At 43.9% G+C, this 20730-nt stretch overlaps 1 protein-coding gene across 2 annotated transcripts in view; it reads left to right on the top strand.

Annotated features, from left to right (window-relative positions):
* Positions 1 to 20730, top strand: part of TRPC5 (transient receptor potential cation channel subfamily C member 5) — a 104704-nt gene that overhangs the window by 37123 nt on the left and 46851 nt on the right. For both annotated transcript variants that reach the window (XM_014877232.2, XM_088172954.1), the window contains one exon: positions 13348 to 13869. In XM_014877232.2, coding sequence (XP_014732718.1) covers positions 13348 to 13869 — 522 coding nt within the window. The remainder of the gene's footprint in view (positions 1 to 13347; positions 13870 to 20730) is intronic.

Genomic DNA, 20730 nt, shown 5'->3' with positions numbered 1-20730 from the left:
TTCACTCACTGCCATGCAGTGATGGTGATGAACATTTATTTCATGTGTAATGATAGGACAAGCTGGGCCAAAGTTGGTTATTTTGTCAAATCACAAAGCTGTTATAGGAGGGGTTTCTGAACACAAGCTCGTGATGCTAATTCCACAGCAGTATCAATATACATTCATTAATTGTCCTTGCTGCACCCTTCCTCAGAAGGTCCTTTGGGAACCCCACACCTAATTGCTTTCACAAAAAGCACCTGATAAAGCAGATTAGCACACCTTTGTCCTCATCAGCTACTTAGATGTTCTAAAACGTGTAGCAGCTCTGCCTTTTTGTTCCAGTAGTAACAAAAAAATCGCACCTCATAGGAAGGTTTCTGTCTGGCTGTGAAATTTATGAGATGGTATCGCTGCACTTCTTATATATTAGGTTGAGCATAATCTATTAATTAAATGTACAGAGGGCTCAGACTGCCTACACGAGCCTGTGTGGGGACAGCTTTTTGGCTCGTGTGTGGCCATCAGGGACTGGCTGTCTCTGCTGCACTCTGGGCAGAGGTGCAGGAGCAGCATCCTCTGATTGCTCTGTATTAAATGTTCATGCACCCGAACCTGGGCTCTGGGAGGACCTGTTGGTTCCATTTTCCTGCTCTGAGCAGCTTTTTTGCCTCTCTGCCCGAGCCTGGTGTGTCTCTCTGGCTGCTGGGCATGGAGAGCTGTTCCTATTTGCGTCTGCTCACGTCAGCTCTGTTAATTGTTGTCTTTGCATCTCAAAAGCAGCTGAGCAGCATCATCCAGCATAATCCATTTCATGGGTGTGTATCTTATCACCGTGCCACGATCCTGACAGCAGCTCTAACAGCCTGCCTGGTTTCCAGCCTCTTGTGGAGTTACAGAGGCTGGGTCTGGTCAGGAGAGACACCCAAAACAAGGCAGAAACCCGTGGTCCCTCTCGGGCTGGACCTGCAAAGGTTCAATCACCAGCCACAGAGCTCCAGACCCGGCTCTGAGAGCTGCCCGAGGGGAAGGGCTCTGCTTTTCCACCTGCACCGTGACCTTTCCAGGGAGCAGAAGTTCAAAACCTTTCAAGCACACGCAGTGACCTTTGCTGTGCCCCTTGTGCGAGAGAACCAGGGTCTGGTGATGTGAGGGAGAAGGGGGTGAAGGGTTTGGGCGGCTCAGAGGCTCGGATCCTGTTATTAAGAGGATTTTTATGAGTCATTATCCTGCAAACCTTTCTAGGCTGCTGTGGAAGCGGCGTTTACCGGGAATGCAGTGACAATGGCAGGGGTAGGTGACAGCAGTAACTATAACAACCTGCACTGCAGCCGGGGCTGGCACAGGAGCAAATTGTGCTGTTTACATGTGGAGAGCAGGAGCCACCTCGCTCCAGAGGCTGCTGCACAGCACAGATCAGCAGGGATGTGCTCCACTAGATGTGGTTCATTTTAGGTTTATCTCCGTGAAAAACCAGGTCCACTTTCCTGGTAAATTTTAAAAGGTTTAATAAAAGACAATAAGAGACAAATAATAACAGAAGAATATAGGGCCGGCTGCTTGGTCTCCAGCCAAGAGGACACACTAACTCAGAAAACACTTCTTTAAACGCATCAACCTGTTGAATATTCATAGATCTTTATTCATTATTCAAAATCATCCCCCCTAACCTGTAAATCAACTTTTTTGTGGCACCATCCCGTTGGCTACTCCCAGATCAATAAATTCCTTCCCTGGAGTTCTGGTTATCTTCATCCACATAGGATAATCCAAGAATGTGAAGAATTTCCTGATTATCTTTTTACCATTCTCTGAGTTAGTTACATGAACAAAAGCTTTTTGTGTCACCGTGTTGTCGTCCAAGAAAAATATATTTATCACACTGCTATTTCTAAGTTTTGTTAATAACAGAACTAAAAGAAGCTATATCATATAGCAATCATTTTAATATTTGTGCCAAGCCAATAATATAATATGTACTTATAACAATCTCCAGGTGAGGTTTGTGGGCTATTTAAGATCTTAGAATTTCTTCTCAAATCCGTGCTGCCCAGTCTGGACAACTTAGAGCTGTGGTTTTGGGTACTGAGCTGTGAGGCTGCTGGTAAAACTGGGAGGAGGCTGCACCACTTACAGGCAGGATAATGCTAATAAACCCAAAAGAAAGATGCTGTTGGCTGTGGGAGATTTTGGGGTCAGTGAGAAAGTCACCATGGTGCGTCCATGGGAAGAGCACAGAGATGTTCTGATGTGCTTCACTCTTTACAGAGAGTAAAGCCCAGGCTGGGATGACCCATCCTCCTCTTCAGTAACCAAAGTGCTTTCCTAATTTTGTGATTTTTACAGGTTAATTTATATTTTCCAAGTGTTATGTAATTTACTCCAATTACTCCTCAAAGCTTTTAATAAACCATAGCTGTCTTTGACAGTCACACAGCTGGTCACTTAAACCATAGCATAGCTTGTTTCTTCCCAAACTCATGCCAGGCATTTGGAAATCAAGCAACCTATTCATGAATATTAAGAGGAACAACAAAACAAACTAATATTCGTGGAACCTGGAGGGTGTGCAAGTGTCATTTTCCCTGCAGAGGTTTGCAGTCAGCAAACATCCATTTTCCAGGAAATAAAAGTGAGCTGAATGTGGTGCTGTGATAGTTATTGCTTGATTTTCTGGGCAGTGCAGAGGCTGATGATGTACTGCATAGTGGCAGAGGAGTAATACAGGTGGACATGGCAATCCATCCTAAGTGATGAGTGTCATGTCATTTAAATAAAAAAACAAACCTCTGAATTACCATCAGGAAGAGCAGGAATAGGTTTGAAATAGCAAAAATTAGCACCTGGAGATGCAGTATGGACTTTGGCCCAGGCTTTTCTCCTTGGGAGTGGAAATATTAAAATGCAAAGTTGTCTGTGCATGGGACAGGTCCAGTACATGCAATGGCAAAACAAGGCAGTGGGCACGCAGCAAAACCACGGCTTCTATGGGGTTGAAATTACCAGGGAGCTTTAAATTCTTGCTTTTTTCTTAATTCAGAACTACTGTACGAGCAAGGGAATGTATATATGAAGCCTGTTGACTGAATTCTCCTTCCCTGTAAAATCTTCTGTCTCTCAACCTATTGGATCTTTGAGTTTTGCTGCTTTTTTCTTCTAAAATGCTATCAGATGCTTTTTTTTTTTTTTACTATACAAACATCAATACAGTAATACAGTGAATTATGTTTTCAGCCAAGCTGGAGACTGCACCTGACCCTCACCAGCAAAGAGCAGGAAATTCATGTCTGAAAACTCCCATTTCCCCCTCTATTTGATTCACCCTCAATTTACCAGTAATAGCTGTATTTCCTGACACTCTGAAACCTGTTGAACTCGGTGCACATTTTCCAGATGAGGCGTTCAGGGGCCCATTTTTCTCGAGCTGCTTGGGTGAATTGTGTTGGAGTGGTGGCAGCACAGCCCCTGAGGTGTGTCACAGCTCTCAGCTCTCTCCTGCTTCCCTGCCCTCTGTGCTTGCAGCACACCAGACACGGTCTGTGCTGCCTGCTGAGCCCTCCTTCCTTCTTTAAGGAGCTGTAATCAGTCATCTGAATTACTCCACGTTCATAAGCACCTCCACGGTGGCTGTTTTCTTCACAACAATCAGAGCTGACATCAGCTGTTTACATAAGGAGGGTACGAGCATCTCTCTGGTATCTGGCAAACTTAGCAATTCTCTCTCGTGGCAGATGGCTCCAAGTGAAGCTGGTTCACAGATGGGACTACAAATGCAATTCCTCAATAATGAGAATTAAAAAAGGAAAGGGATCTCAGGGTTTATGGCTGCGATTTGGTTTGTTCTGATGGTCCAAAGGCCTTCAGAATCCATGGGATCCATATGTGTTCCAAAAGAAGGAGTTTGCAGGTACAGCCTCTGGAAGAGTATGGTTGTGAAGAGGAAACTGTAGAGAATAAAAGGCAAGTTTTCTGTCTTAGTTGCTAATCATCAGATTGGTAGAAGATTGCTGCACTGGATAGTGTTAGTGATCCTAAAATTTGACCTCCAAAATCCTCTTTTAGGTGAGCTGATGAGTGAAAATCCACCTTAATCTTTGTTCAGATCCCACAGATCAACAGCGTAGAGACAGCCTTTTGTGAAACAGAAAAGAAAGGTTGCATTAAACCACTCTGTTCTTGCCCAAATCCAGTCACTTTCTTGAGACAATGTGATTTTAGCTTAATTCCCCTACTCACACAGGGTTTTTGTCCTGTGTGCAGAAACCAGTGTAAAGTTTAGCCCTTACCACTGTCAGCCCTTGATTTTAGACTTGCTGGTACAAGCTCATGGCCAGCCCTGTGCTACCACTGATGGAACTGTTTAAGTGTAGAAGAAACAGTTCAGTTGTCAAAAATCTCACAATATAAAATCTAAATTACGCAGGCAGTTGGAAAGAGGAGAGGTTTAGGAGCAGGCATCTGTATCAAGGAAATCTGTGGCAGTCCTGAATTGTGGCTGTGGAGCACTGTAACACAGAGGGGAACAGGCTGATGGGTGTGACTCAAGCCAGCCATTTCCAGTTAATAGGAGGGATCCAAAGTGAAAAGGAAAGGCTGAACCTGGTTAGAAACACTCCTGAGCAAGAGGAGATTCTGAAGAATAGAACCAGTTAAGAAAAACATGGGCACAAGTTCTCAGTGTGGAAATATTTGAAAGGCACAATAAGGAAGAAGGATCATGTCTGCAAACAGAGAAGCAGCTTCAAAGCCTAATGGCTCCATTAGCACCCAAGCTTTTCATTATTTTTATTGATGCAGTAATAATTCACAGTTATAGTTAACATGCCTTTGACACTGGCGGCTGCCTTCAAAATGAATTCCATCTAATTAAACTAAACAACAGAGAAATCAAAGATCACTTCAGCTAATGATTACATTTAACTGTGAAATTCTTTCCTCCCTTCCCATTGCCTCGGTCCCCAAAGAATCTTAAATCTAGGTGAGAAAGAACTGGGGTGAAACATCTCCTGGACTCAGTAAGTAGCATCAAGATTAAGGCAGTGACAGATACCAGATTTCTGACAGTGGCAATAAGGCACTGGCTCCTTCTCCTGGCTCAACAGAAAGTCTGTTATTATTTCCTAGGATGCTGGTGGGGGTCAAGCCAAGACCTGCATCACAGCGTGCACAAACATGCCATGCTTGTAATTGAACATATAGACAGGTGAGAAGTCAGGAATTTTCCAGGGGAATTGTCTTTACTGGTCTGTAGGAGTGTTCTTAGCACTTGCCTGCTCTGGGCACACTGTACAGAGAATTTTCAGTCAGAGGTGATGGGTTCTCAGGATTCAGCTGAGTGGATGAACTGTTATGGGAGAAACAAGTCTTGTTTGTGCTGCTACACAAGTAAACTTCTGGGCTTTCTGTAGATCTGTTGATAAAGGAGTTTAGTTTCAAAAAGCATATTATCTACCCAGCATCCATGAATGTGCCTACTGTACCCACCTCCCTTTGCTCCTAAGCCCTAATTACAGCATCCCCTGACATCACCCAACGTGTTTGCCTCTGTCTGTCTGGAACCCCAAACCCAGCAGTTTGACATTGGCTGCTCAGATTCCCTGATACAGATTGGTGGGAGACTCTTCCTAGTGCAATAGTTGTTACACATTTTTTCCAAGGGAAGCTTCTCTCTGTGGGAAAAGTGAATGTAACAAATTACAGGCTCCTCCAAAACAAAGCTCTGGGATCTGTAAAGATCTGTGAAGAACTGCAGGGCAGCTTAGCAGGAGTCCCTCAGCCCTTACCTGGCTGTTTAATAGAGCTGGGCTGGGTTGGCAAAGTCACATTTATGGCTTGTTTATCCCTTTATGAGCAGTATTTTGCTATCCCATGGCAAAATACTGCCTGGTGGGGCAGCACTTTGGTGGCAGTGGTGGTGGAATATCAGAAGGGCAGCAGTATTTCTTGTCTCTGAATTGCTGCAGTGAGGAAATGCTGTGATCCAAGGTCTTTGCTCTGTCATTGCCTTGGGAGGAGGCTGGAAAACTGCTGGGAGGCTCAGGGCCATGTGAATTGTTGGTACTTAGTTGATGGCAGTGAGAGAGGGCTGGTGGCTCCAAGTCCTCCTCAGGCAGGAGGTGATGAGGCAGTGCCAGGCTCTGCAGCAGCAGGGGCACAGCGTTACCCAGAGGCTTTCCTAGCACTGGGAATATCAGAGGAAGTCTCAGCCTGAGTGGGAATAAAGGAAGATCACAACCACACCGATTTTTTTTTTTCCTCATGCAAGCCCCTGCCACCTATCTAGGTTGTCATTTTTTTGCTGTTACAAACTCCGGGGTCTTTTCAGAAGGCACAGCTTCTTGTTGGTTGGTAAAACAGCAGTGCCAAAAGCACAGCTTAGCAGTCAAAATGGGGAATAATGAACCTCCTGGTTTGTGAGCATCAGGATTTGTTTTGTGCACCATCAGGCAGCGCTGGGCTGGCGCCAGATGCAGTAACTCACTCCTCTCCCTGACACTGTCTCAGGATCCAATCTGATTTAATTTTTTTTTCTAAAGGAATGTGATTGAATGTGAACACAACCCAAGGAAAAAGCCCTCCCTCTTCAAGTCCTGTTAGCAACACATTACCTCACCTAAACTTAATGAAACATCCCTCATCCACACCAAGTGATAAATTACAGGAAGAGGGATATTTTATGTACAAAGATGATATAAAAGGCTGTAGATAGCATGGTTATTAACCTATATTAGCACACCTTGTCCTTGTTACCACTAAGAATAGATAATACAGAGACCAAGAAAAATGAATCAAAATTCTGGACAGTTTTCCCTCGCAGAATAAAGCCTGAAAAATATTAGAATAACAGCCATAATAAAATAAAGATTACCTTGAAGACGGAGCCTGAAAATTTCCAGATAATCATGGGCTGTCTTTGTTTCAGTTGTGTTTGGGGTCAGGGGAAAGCTTATCCATAAAATGAAAAAATATCTCAGATGCAGCAACATTCCAAGGTCCTTGGAGTAGTTAAGAAGTTTATAGGACTGGATTAAGCAAGCTCTTTAAAAAAATTTGTTTTAAAGCTTAAAAAGAGCATAAAAAGTAAGGAATAAACCCTAATGACTTTTACTTAGAACAGTTGCTCCTACCATAGAGTAACTCTGAAAATGGTAATGCAGAAAGGTGAAAAAACCCAAACAAACAGCATTTTGTGTTCCCAAATGAGGGGAAGAAACCCCAACCATCAGGAATATGCCAACGAGTCTGCCTATCCAGTCTTGAGGAGATAATTCAGTTCACTCCCATGTCAGTAATTCTGGACTTACACCTGTGATGGTGTGACAGTCTCAGGAAAAAGCTCCAGCAAGCAGCCAGGGAATCTCTGCATTTTGGGAAGATCCATAATTGCATTTCTGGTGGACCCATAACACGCTGTGAGCCAGGTCCCCGTGTCACTGAGGCCACTTCAGCAACTTCATCACTGTCTGGATTTGTGACAGTCCAAAACTTTTATGCTGTGTTTGTTCTACCTGGAGAAGTGTAGTGTTCAGTGAGCCTCAGACTGTGCAGGTATGTGATGTTTCCTGGAGATAACATCACATAAAATACGTGATAAATTAGGAGTACAACAATAAAACTTTCCTGCACAGAGGAGAAGGCAGAGCCAGGAGAGGCTGCAGCTCCTCTGGATAGGGGCAGCACTCACCAGCCCATCTCTCTGCTGGATTCAGGGGCTCTGAAGTGCATCAAGGCACAGGAATTCAGGGCAAAGCAAGCTCAGGTTGCACTCCAGCTCAGCCCAAGAGGTTCAAACACGAGGTAACTGTGGCAGCATCTCTCTGTGACTCACAGAATCAGCCACAGTGACTGCACTCTTTCTTCATTTCATCATCAAGTGCCTCATCTCATCTCATCTCCTCCACAGGCAGGGAAAGGAGAGAGCTTAGGAGAGAGAGGCACAGAGAGACACACACAGAGGGCTCTGAATGCAGGAACTTGCCACTGGCCATTAAAATGCATCCAAATCCCTCTTTTTTTTTTTTTTTAATCCCCAGCAGAAGTTATTATGCAGCATCAGCCACGAATGGTGACATCTTTGACAATCTCTCTGGCTGTGCTGCATTTCCTACATTTCCTAAACACATGGCTGAGCACAAGCTCTGATGCAGTTCTGCCACTGTCAAGTGCACTGGGTTTCAGTTCAGCTCTGAGAACGAATCCCTTGGGCCCACCTCCATTTTTAAACACATGGATATGAAGCCAAATTAAAACTGGAAGAATCCAGAGCAGGTCTATCCGTGTTTTACTTTGTTTACTGTTTGTAGAGAAGGTTATTTGGTTATACAGATGTCACAGATGTACTTTTTCACATTCTCTCAGTAGCAATGCATTACATTAATTAACAATTATTAGCAGTTCTGTGATTCTATAGCACGCTTTTTCAAAATTCAAATGTACCTATTTTAGTGTTAATGTGCACCATCTGGTAACCTTGTATCAGCATTTGGCTTGCTACAAGGCACTAAAATGTACTAATTTTCACCGTTTTGCAGTATCAGTCTGAGGAGCAAAGATTTTATTTGGCTTTAAGGCACATTTGTAAGTCACTGAGGAGATTTTAGACCAGAAGGAACCTTTTCTTCAGCTGGATATTCTGAGACAACTGTATTGGAATCAGTGGAAAACTTCAATAACAGCAGAGTTTGCCCATAAATACATTACAACAATGTGTGCTTTATGCCAAAGTTACAAAGACTGTGAATAACCAGTACAAAAGCCCTTAAACTACATGACTTTTTTAGATAGCAGTTTGTGTTGTTCACTATATTTCATTAACCAAATTACATCATTTCAGTCGATGAATTACTCTTGAGAGAAAAAACACCAACTCCCAATTAATATAAATACTGGCATCACTGATACCAGACATCTCTCAAGGCATCTCTGGTTAAGATGCTGAGTTAGTGAAGCCCACACCACTGTATCACCTAAAATAAATGCTGAAATTTATACAGCCATGTATAAATTTTACCTTTTTCCCAGGGTCCCACATAAGGCTGCTTCCAGTGCCTCAAGGGAGCTTACAAGAAAGCTGCATTTTATTTGTAGCTTTCCAGTGAGGCTTGCACGGGTTTGTATTGGCAATCAGAAAATCTTCTATAGCACACAGCTGAGTCTAAAAAGTTATACAAGCTGAAAATAATGCAGATTAATGTATTTACAGTTTATCATGGTTATACTTAACAATTTATTGCACTGAGCCAGGGGAGATGAGTTTATGAAATGCAGATGACTCAAAAACAAGGCAGTTCCAAATGTTACAGGTTAAAGCATTATGAGTTATTTACAGACAAAATATTATTATCCATAAAAGGCAAAAGGTGCATTTCCACTGTCTGTTAGTTTGGCTGAGGTGAATGTTTTTGAGCTGAGTCTCCTTAGTTTTCCCATTTATTGCAGTGTGGTGCACATTGCTGAGCAATCTTGGAGCACTTGAGCTGGGTTGTTTTTACACAACACTAAACCAGAGGAGCTGCTCCAGGGACAGATACCAAACTAGATTAGATTCAAAGTAAAACTCCTAAAAGACCTACAACAAGGCCACCAGATCCTCAGTGCCAGTTTTTTTCTTTTTTTTTTCTCCTTCTGTAGTTTAATTCCTCTTACACTGTACTCATGACTAACAGCAGAGATTCCTGCTCTCTTTCTTTTTCCAGCAGTGCACTATTTTGGTGAAAAACTTATTTTTCTATTCAGAGGAGAGCTTAGCTGCACTGAACAGTGTCTTTACGTGAGCTAATCCTTCTCTTTTAATGAATTAAGCTTGTTTCTTCACCCTCCTTTTCAAATAAAAGGGATTTTTCACTCGCTGCAGCATCTTTCAGAGCAGCAGTGGTACAAGGGTAAGCAGGCCACCTTATGAGGCTTAAATCTAGGCAGATGATAACGAGCATTCAGTCACTCGTTGTTAATGGTAGCATTAATTTCTCAAAGGAAAAGCCCCAAGATGAAATGCAGACAAGGTGTTTGCTCCTGTAGGTGGTGGCAGTAAGGTTCTGATGGACTTGGGTTAACAGCTGGAGTCAGGTGATGAGGTTAATGGAAAAGAATTTTGTTTTTCAGGTCACTTAAAGAAAGTAACCTTGGAAGAGCTCAGCAGAGCCCTTGGGGTAGAATAATTATCCCTCTTCTGCTTCCATCACTGCAAGTTAACCCAAGACACAGGAGATCTAAACATGAACTCAGCTGGGCAGAGCATCACAGGAGGAGCATCAGTGCTGCTGTAATCTCTGCTGCCCCTCCAGTGAGAGAACACAGCCCTTGACCAAAGGCTTTGCAGAGCCACAGCTTTAAAATGGACAGTTTGGGATGCAGGTTATTAAAAAACCCCACTGTGTGAGAAGACAAAAAAATACTTACTATGAGACAGGCAGTTTTGGGCCAATTCATGGCCTTTGGGTCAGGCAGCCACAGAGAAGAGGCTGCAGCAGCCCCTGGTCACACTGTCCCTGCTCTGTGATGTGCTGGTTTTGCTCTGCTGCTCAGAAACAATTCCAGCTCCTGAGATTGGAGACCTTGCACTGATCTGCTCCTCGGGGGCCTCTGTGTGTCTGCACCACCATTTCCCTCTTTATCCCTTAACTAAAATACTGTGAGTGAGCTGCCCAGGAAAGCACAGCTTCCTCATGAGGCACAGCTCTGCTCTGGGGTTGGTGATAGGAGCCAGAATAAGGATCAGAGATCACTTCATTCGATCCCAAACCTTGGAAAGCCATTTTGAGTGCCCCAGACCCATATTTAGAAAGCCTCTGGAGCAGACAGGATTAGCACTATCCCCACCTGTAACATCACTACCTTCTCCTCAAGTACCCATTTTCATGTTCCAAGCAACATGAATTCCTCATCTATGTAAAGCTGAAAATCCTTTTTGCAGCCCTGGGTACAATAACTACCATAGAGAAAAACAAGATTAAACTTGACAGTAATAGAAGTGATAGAGGAGGAAAAGTGTTCTTCCTTTGAGGCACAGGCTCTGAATCCAGCAGCCAGTCACTGACTGAAGAAAGGCAGGAAGAAAGAGAAATGCAGTTATATTCAAGCATCAGGTCTTAAAAAAAACAAAAAAAAACCTTCTGAGAAAGAGAAAAAAGAAAAACCCACACTTTTCTCTTGACATTTAACAAACTACCTAAACGAGGTAAGCAAGGGGAAAGGAAGAGAGTGCAAGACCTTACACAGAGAGCTGCTTTCAGCCATTTGTTCCTGGATATCTTCAAATACATTTATCCAACCTTGCTCAGGGACAACAAGCCCTCCATGACCCTCAGCCAATCCTCAGGACTGTTTTCTCTCTCTCCCTCCCTCCTCTGTGGGGACCAGCCTGCTGAGCAAAGCCTCCACACCTGCGTGTCTGCAGGTTGCCAGGGATTTAACCCCTCACGTGCCACATCCAGGGGAGCAGATTTATTCCCCAAAATGCCCCCCAGTGAGCCCTGCTGCAGTGATTGACCCTGCACCTCAGTGTGGTGAGCACCTTTGGGAGTGTGTCACGAACAGTCCCTGCCACGCTGTTACGTGTAAGGATTTATTGATCGTTTTATTGATTTATTGATTTCTTGACTTTGGCTCTTTAGTGCTCTGAACTCCCAGGAAACTGAGATTCCAAGGCTGGAGGTCTCATCACCAGCCTTAGGTGTCTCCTACAGAAGGATTTCTTACCCCTTGCTCCTCCATCACTGCTTTGCTTTTGGATTTAGGCAGGCTGAGGAGCATTTCCTGCCATTAGGGCTCTTTGGCAGCAGTTTCTCCAAGACATTTTTGATATTTAGAAGCATACCCACTGTTCCTCCAGCCCAGCCCAGCCCAGCCGTGCCCCCTGGAGCAGCAGGATGTGCCAGGGCAGGAGCAGAACAGAGAGTTTGAGTAGTGATTAACACAACAAAGAGAGCTGCCTGCCTGCAAATGGAAACACACTGGGTGCTTGCGATGTAACAGCATTCCCATCTAATTTTACACTCTGCATATAGTAATAAGACACAACAGGGTGTGCATTAAGCTCATCTTTTGAGAAGTGCAGCAGTAGCTGGATAATGCACACCCCGGAGTGGCTTATTTGTAGTGGACTATGGCTCATTAATTTTACATTTAATTTTTTTCAAATCCGTTTTTAAAAAACCCACAAGTCTATTCTGAGGGCAGTTATGTAATGTATCCTTACACTGAAAAATATTTTCAAATAAAAACAGTAGGCAAAAGTGAAGAGGAGTTTTGCCCAACTGCAGACCAGGGTTGGTGTCTGCTACGAGCGGGTTCTTGGCCTGCTGATGCAGATACATAGTACAAATAATGATACTTATGGAAATCTATTCAGTGTTCACTCTTTTCTAGACTTTTCTTTCTTTCTGTGTAATTACCTGGGCGTTTTTTCTTCCTTTTTTTTCCCCCTCCTTTTTTTTCCCCCCCTATCTGGTGTATGAGCCAATACTCGTTTCAGACCAGATTCACACATAAAGCATTTGGATAGGGATGGGACTGACTTTTACACCAGACTGGGAATGAGTGGTCAGGAGGCAGATTTGCAGGATTTGGGGGAAATTGGTTTTGCCAGAATAGCAGTGTGTGGATAAGCCTGCCTACAACAGCATTTAAAGCACAGAGGGTGTCATAAAAACCCTGTTTTGTTATGACATCACTCCAAAAGTATGAAGGAGTGTTGGAACCCAGAAACCTGGGAGTTTTGAACTTTCTGTGCTTTCTGACACTGACCCCCAGGAGAACACTGCTTTTGACCTGAGGCCTTGAAGAAGGCTTCCAAGTTTGAGTGATGGAGTTAAAGTCATGGGTGTGTAGTTAAATAGAAGTGTGTGCTTTCACATGGTGAAGGGTTTTGAATTTGGAGTTTTAGAATATAGTCATAGGTATGAGACAAGATGGAAGTTCTTGGGTGTTGTCTCATTTTGTGTTCTTCTTCCTTCTTCTTCATATTTTCAGGCAGTAGTTTCTGGTTGGACAGTTAGTGCTGCACTGCAAGTCACAGAGGTTTGGTTATTGGGTCAAAAGTATAAATAATATAGGTGTTAATTCTCTATTGGACTGTTTAGCTTTAAAAAACCTTGTAACTAGCTAGATTAGTCTCTATTTTGCTCACTTTTAGCTGGTAGCTAAAAGTGTTGCAGAACTCTCTGTACTTTAGATAGGATTTAATAAACAACCAAGAACATGAGAAATTCGTCTCCTTCGTGTTTTTAATCCTGACTCTGAGTAAAGGCAGAAGAAAATAAAGACAAACCACTAACTGAGTGGTGCAAGACAAAGGAGGGAGTTCTGAATTCTGTTTCTCCACTGAGATGTGACCTTTTCCCCCTTGTGGTTTATGCCCCCATGCAGGTTCCAACGCTGATGATGGACACGCAGTTCTCGGAGTTCACTCCAGACATCACCCCCATCATGCTGGCTGCTCACACCAACAACTACGAGATCATCAAACTGCTCGTGCAAAGACGGGTGACCATCCCACGCCCGCACCAGATCAGGTGCAACTGTGTGGAATGTGTGTCCAGCTCCGAGGTGGACAGCCTGAGGCACTCCAGGTCAAGGCTGAACATCTACAAAGCCTTAGCCAGCCCTTCTCTGATTGCCTTATCGAGCGAGGATCCCATCCTGACCGCCTTCCGGCTGGGCTGGGAGCTGAAGGAGCTGAGCAAGGTGGAAAATGAGTTCAAGGCTGAGTATGAAGAGCTCTCACAGCAGTGCAAGCGTTTTGCTAAGGACCTTTTGGATCAAGCACGGAGCTCCCGGGAGCTGGAGATCATTCTCAATCACAGGGATGATCAAAGCGAGGAGCTGGATCCCCAAAAATGTCACGATTTGGCAAAGCTGAAGGTAGCAATAAAGTATCACCAGAAAGAGGTAAGAGTCACCTAAATGGGAAGGTGTTGGGTAAAACAATTCATTTCTCGAGTTGCTGTGGGTTTGTGCAGTGCTGGCTCTCAGGTGGGATTTTTGGATGTGCACATGGATTAGTACAAGCCAGGAGGCTCAGGGCACCTCGGTGACAGTGCGAATCGATGACAATTGAGGGCTGGGACTTGCTGAGTGGGCTGTGCCTTCTACAGCACCAATAATTTCTGTGTCAGAGCTACTTGAATCCCATCTCATTGTAACCCGTGCCCCTGCAAAGAACAGCCTTCAGACATTTCCAGGTCTGCTTGCTCTGAAAGCTCTTCCCAGTGGCTGCTTTTGTACAGGAACCCAAAGCTAGAAGGGGTTGCCTGGCTCCTGAAGACTGGCTCCCTCATGGAGTGCAGGAATAGAGCACACAATTCACTTCCTGCAGCCACCAAGCACTTCCAAGCACCCAATCAGCACTAACTGGAAAGGGCCAGAGATGTGACAGCAGCTAAAGAGAGCAGGAGAGGTTGGGAGCACTCCCAGAGTCCCAGGTCTCCAAGTTGCCAGCAGTCTTGTGAAAACACTGATATGCTGCAAATATTTCTTCACACCTGTGACACCTCTTGATCCTTGGTCCTCGACCCCTCTCTGTTTTAGGAGCTGAGAAGCAATTCCCAGAAATTCAAACTCCTGCCCGTAGTTTCAGAGAGGGAAGCCACACTTCAGCTAAAGGGCACAGAGCCTTTCAGGAGCCCTGCAAATCCACAGATTTATAAGTTGATTCAATAAAGGCCATGAACCCCAGGAGAATGCTGACAACAGTTTCATTAGTTGGCTCTGGATTTCCTTTCTCTTTCCAAACCCAGGCAGAATTTAGGAGATGATTTATTGCTGCTGGCCAGTGATGTTCCAGGTTATCTGAAGGAGGAATTTAGTTGCTTGGTTGAGGAGCTGAATTTCAATGGGTATTACATTCTTCTGTGTCTGGAGGGTCACCTGAGTGGCAGAAGATCCTGTCACATTCCTCTTTTCACTGTTTCCCCCATATCCAACACTGACCCAGCATGGTGTGATCCATTTCACCTCCCTGAAGGGCTGCACGAAGTACAAACAGCCAGGAGGTGAAAGATGCAGATTTCCTTTCATCCCTTTGGGCTCTTGTCCCCTCCCAATGACAGCCCCTCCATGCAATAAGCTGGAGCCAAGGCCTCAGAATTCCTGGGATCCAGCACTTGGCTCCTCCTGCTGTTGCTGGGCTGCTGGAGGGGAATGCCAGCTCACTGTGTCGTGTCAGGCTGTGTTTTGTGCTCTGTGACAGGGCTGGGTAACACCACAAGTGCTTTAGGGACACGGGCAAGTAGTGAAGGTCAGCCCAGGTAATCAGGTCAAGGTTCATTGAGTCTAAGAAGGAGCAGAGCTTCTAAATCTGTTTTTTCCACTGGCCTGGCAGGCCCAGGGTGTGCAGCCACAAGCTCCAGGTTACCCCAGCACTGTGTGTGCAGGTCACTGCTGGTCCCACTGTGTCACTGGTGACATCCAGGTGTAAATCTGTGCCTGCTCTTACCTCGTGTTCACACTCAGAAGCTGCAAGTGTTTGAAACGTGGTGCTGAACAGTCTCAAAGCTTTTTTTATTTTAAATTTTTTAATCGTTGCCTGCTTTCTTGACAGTTTTTATCTTTTTTTTTTTCCTTAGGCGTATTTGACTGAATTCCAAGCATATGGACAAATTCCATGTTTTGTGACATATTCATGACAGTTTCAGCCTAAAAATGATAGCAAATACGCTTTGTGTTGCCAGCTAAAGTCAATGCTGTTTTCAGGTGGAATACTGGTGGGCAGGGGCAGCATGAATGAGGCTGGGAAGGCAGCTTCTGAACCCTATCATCCCACCTGGTTATTCACAAAAACCCTCAAGCATCCTGCAAGGGTGGCTGGGGTTTTCTTATCATTATAATTAGGCTATCTTATCATGGTAATTACCACAATACAAAACATCAAGCAAGATACAAAACATCCTTGCCAGCTTCTGAAAAAATGAGTAGGAACCTTTGCCAGGGAGACACTGAGAAATGTTTTTTAATCCTGACTGAAGAGTATCAGACTGAGAGGATTTTTGTGGGGACAGGAAGGAAAATAGAAGAGAGTTTAGTTTTCATGAAAGACAGTTTTGCAGAGAAAAATAGCAGAAAGTAGATCATAAAAAAGTAGATCATCTTGTTCTGCTGAAGCTTTTTATGTTTTAACGTTAAATGGGATTGGATTGGATTAGATGGAGAAGCTTTTTACACCTTAACACTGACAAAGATAAAAAAGTCAAATCTCTGGTAGTCTAAGAGAAGAATTCAGCATGGACTTTGGTTATTTTCTGGGGTGTCAATTGTTACTGCAGTTGTTAGTTTTTTATATTCAGCACAAAGAATGTGTAATTTCGTATTGATTTCAGACACATTTCCTGCAGCTTTCTTCTTTTTGAGTGAAATAAACCTGAAAATGTCTTCCCAAAATATGAAATTATTCCATTCCAGCACAATCAGACAGATAAGGTCAACTTCACTATTCTTTTCAGAGAAGCTGTTAAGGGGACATGGGTGAAGAGATGGTGGAGTTTGTCTTTACGAAGGCTGGAAAAATTTCCTGTTATGTTTTGGTGGGTTTTTTTTTTCCCCACAAAAACCCCTTGGGAGGTACAAGTTTTGATTACTCCCAAACATGACCCATGCTAAATATTTTATAAACTGAGAAACGTGTTGCTCATGAGGAAGAAGACCATTCTTCTTTGGAGGAGGGCCAAAACGATGGAGAATCCATTTGTTGCCTTTCCTGTTTGGTTTTAATAAGCCTGTAAATCCTAGAAGGTAAATTACTGCTTACAAAGAAGGGGGAAAAAGAATCAATTACACAGGAAAGATTAAAATGTGCCCCAAGGTAGCTTTGTAGTATATTTTATGGCAGTAAATGGTAAAAACATGCTGTGCAATGTTCTCAAGCTGCCTCTCCCTTCTCACGTGAAGTGTAGAATGGTTGTGGCCTCAGTTTCAACTTACTGTGATCATTTCTTTAGAAGATGGGCAGGATTTAATAGTTGTGATATCTGTTTGCATGGCAGTCACAAAATCTGAGGGAAAAAATGAGGACAGCACTGAACACGGTGGAACATGATGAGTTAGACCCAGCATGGACACATCTGTTCTCTCAGTCCACTGTTAAAGAAATTACTTTATTTAAGGATTACAGTAATTAAGGTCTAAGAGACCTTTTCATAAACGCTCTGTAGTGTGTGGCATGTCTTCATATTATTACTTTTCTAGTTCTTTTATTCATGACTAATTTTGGAAGGAGAAAGGGCACTGAGGGCCTAATAGGAAAAGGCACAACTCAGCTGTTGAGGATCAGTCTTCACTGTGCTCTCCTGGCACCAAATTAGCTCTGCATTTGTTAATTTGTTTGCATTTCTAAGAAAAGATAGGGAAAAGTCATCTCTTAGGATCTTGGCAGTCTCGTAAAGCACAGTTGTGTATACAGGGTGTGTGGCTGGGTTAGGGAATCAGAGCAGAAGCAGCATGCAAAGAGAATTTTGATGTCCTTTAAGTTTTTTTTACTTTGCCAATAATGTAAAAAAACCATAGTGTAGCAGTGAGTCAGGTCTAAAAGGGCAGATTTCTGCTGGTATTTAACATTCTGCTGAGCCACAAGAACAGCAATACACATTCAGCTTATTCCTGCTTTCCTGCTCTCCATCACAGGTCATTCACATCTCCAAAATGAAGTGAAACATCGCAGTCGTGGGGGTTTAAATGCGTTTTTCTGGTGCTGGCAAATAGCTGGGCAGGTTTAGTTTATGTATCTGTAAGAAGTCTACACAATGCAAGGCACTCAGAAAAAAAAACATTATTTTATCTATGGCTCTATTGCTTAGCAGTTCCAGAGAATTAGATCAAAGGAGTGCACAGAGAAATTCCTTGTCAGAATCCTTAACCTCCATCTCTTTTCCTCGCTGTGCTCTAATCAAATGGCAGGAAAGGACAGAAGCAGAACTGTTTGCTTTTCTAATTTAAAAACAGTTCTCTTTGCCATTTTTCTCTTCAGGATGAGGCTTCAACAGCTTCAGTCCCTTTTTAATTTTTTTTTCCCAGGACATTTGCATAGACAAGCACCTCCTGAGATGCAGTTCTGAAGCAAATGAATAATCATTCCTGCCATGCCGCATATTTTTCCGCTGTGTCTTGACTCGTGTCAGCTGTGTGGCTGCAGTCAGAAGCACAGCATCCCTCTCCAGGGAGCATGCATAAACCTGGGAAATTTCTGAGGGCACTTCACTTAGTGTATAAAAAGAGCTTATAAAAATATCAGAGATGCATGAAAAATGAAGTGTGAGGTCTGTGGAAATCAAAGCTCTTTGCCTGCACCTTGTTTACCCGTTTTGAAAGCCATTCAGGTATCTTGATGGATGGCCACAGATCTTTCTTCGCTCGCAGGCAAAGCTCAGTTATTCTCCTGTGGGTTTGTCTGTTTTCTTGCCATACTGCCTGGAGGAATAATGATACAGGGCTGAATATTTGTATTGTGCTCTTTAAAGGCACAATGAAAAGTCTTGCTTGAGCCTGCACAGCTCAGGAGAGTTATAAAGAGGCTTTTACTTCCAGATTTCTAGAAGGAAATCAGGTCGTGAAAAGATCTTTATTAGGACTAGGTGAGGAAAGCAGAGCTGCTCCTTGTGGAAGCTGTTCTTGGTTTCTAGTGATCTGGAACACCTGTACTTCTCAGTGTGCTCCGTGGTGAGGATGGCGTGGTCTGTCCCGTGCCACAGATCTGAACATAAATTTAGGGGTTTCAAAAGCACTGAGTGTCCAAATGTGACCTTCCCTTTCCCAACAGCCCTCCTTACATTTGTTCATTGCTGTCTGCAGCAATGTTCCCATCTGGTGTGTGAGCAGTGGCCTGTGCTAAATGAAGATGTTTTCTCTCAAGCTCCATCCCAGCAGCACTTGGCCACCTTAGAAAATCTTCTGTGAACGTGGCACTAACTGAGCTGTTATCAGCAGCCCCAGAGGCAGAACTTGGGGTGGCAGGTGGGGAGATTTGTCTGTATTTGCACCCTTAAAAGAGCCGTCCCTGCTGATCACTGGTGGTGCATGACTCAGAGCCCCTCCCCTAGGGCTTGTGCAGTTGCCAGATCTCTTTGTTCAGTTTGGGAAATTGTCACAGAAATTCAACCTGTACAGCTGCATCATCGTGTTACAAAAAGTAGGACAAGTGGCACTTAAATCTTAACTCCTCTCCGAACTTGGAAGAAGAAATCATATTCAGAGGGCTGATGGCTCACTGGTTTGACAAAGTGGACTGGAATGTTTATTTGAGGGAGCAGCATTATTTGGTACATCGTTCACGTAACACCAGAATGTTCTCACTTGATGAAGGTTAGCCACATATTGCAGCTGTCACAGAACAGAACTGCAGAACGCTGTCTTTTGACAGCAAAATCATCTCTGACTAATCTTGTCATGCACCAGTTTGAAAAAGCACCCTAAGATTGATATGTAGGTCAAGGACAAGGACTTGTACTGAGTTATGGTGACGTGTAGTGGGCAGAAAATGCCAGGATCATTCTTTAAGTAATTTTTGGTGTCTTGTGCCTCTTACTTAATGATCTCCTGGACAAAGATGGGAAATATGTTGAAAGCTAAAGAAGGTGCCACTGTTTTAACAGCGTTCAAGAGTGATTTAGTGAGTTTGACAGTTCCCTTAAGTTCATGTTTCCCATCAGCCAGCCAGAGAAGAGGCTCAGGAAGCCAAAGCCCAAGTACAGGCTATGATTGATGGGCTTTCTAGAGACAACAGGAACTGGAGAGGAGAAGTGATGCCTTGTGTGTTGTAACAGCCAAGTGTTCAGTGTTCCCACATCTGAAGGGCTGAAGTGTATTTAGAGTCAGCTTTATGTCAGTGGAGAAGAGTAAATCATGTTATTTCATACTTTGAATGACACTCTGAAGTAATAAATTCTGGGGAAGAACTGTGGGCATGGGTTCTCTCATTTGGATGTAGAAGTGATCACTGTTATTTACCTGATTTCTGGGAATTTCAACTTCACTCCTGTGGCTTAGAGAAGCGAGTTATGAAGCTCCATTCAGAAAAAAACTGAGGTTGCTGTAGCCGTGGAAAGGGGTTTTAACCCTTTAAGTGTGGCAGAAATAAGATGCACAGCTACATGGTCATCTTTCATGACAGGAAGAAAGAGCCAAGTTTATTCAGAAACACACTTGGTTTTATAGCATGACTGCAACTCCAAGAGTAGAGAAAAGGTGATTGGTTCAGAGAGAAGACACCCCATGGCCAGGGCCTGGGCACACACCACAACAGGTGTTCTATCTTGTTATTAATTCCTTTTTATTGTGACCAAATGATCACCCTGGGAGAAATTCTCCCTAGCCTTCAGCTGGGCCAGCTCATGGGCTGGGAACAGAGCTGAGAAGCTCCAGCCTGGAATATTTTTCAGGCTGTAATTTTCTTGCTTTCTCCATATGTGTCCCACAGGTTGCACACTCCTCTCACCTCCTGTGTAAATCGAGCCCATCACCATCTCCATGAGGTGACTGAGAGCAGTCACCACCTCACAGGTGGCTCCAGGAGAAGTGAGATGAATGGGTGGGTTTGTCATGACACCCCCCAAACTGAGCTCTTGTGCAGACTGACATTTCAAAGCTGTGACTGCAGTTTTTGTTCTTGTTCTCTCCAAACCCCAGCTGGCTGAGTAAACTTCCTTCAGCAAAGCCAGGGTGATACAACCCAGGAGCAGGGGCAGCCTTTGGAGGTTCCCAAGGAGGTGAGAAGTGTTTGTAGTGTGCCAGTCTGCTCTTTTGTGGGTATTGGAGTAAATTTAC

This window comes from Sturnus vulgaris, chromosome 14 (genome assembly GCF_052056855.1).
Source record: "Sturnus vulgaris isolate bStuVul1 chromosome 14, bStuVul1.hap1, whole genome shotgun sequence".
NCBI classification, from domain to species: domain Eukaryota; kingdom Metazoa; phylum Chordata; class Aves; order Passeriformes; family Sturnidae; genus Sturnus; species Sturnus vulgaris.
The sequence above is the reverse complement of the archived record's forward strand: the minus strand, read 5'-3'. Positions and strand labels throughout refer to the sequence as shown.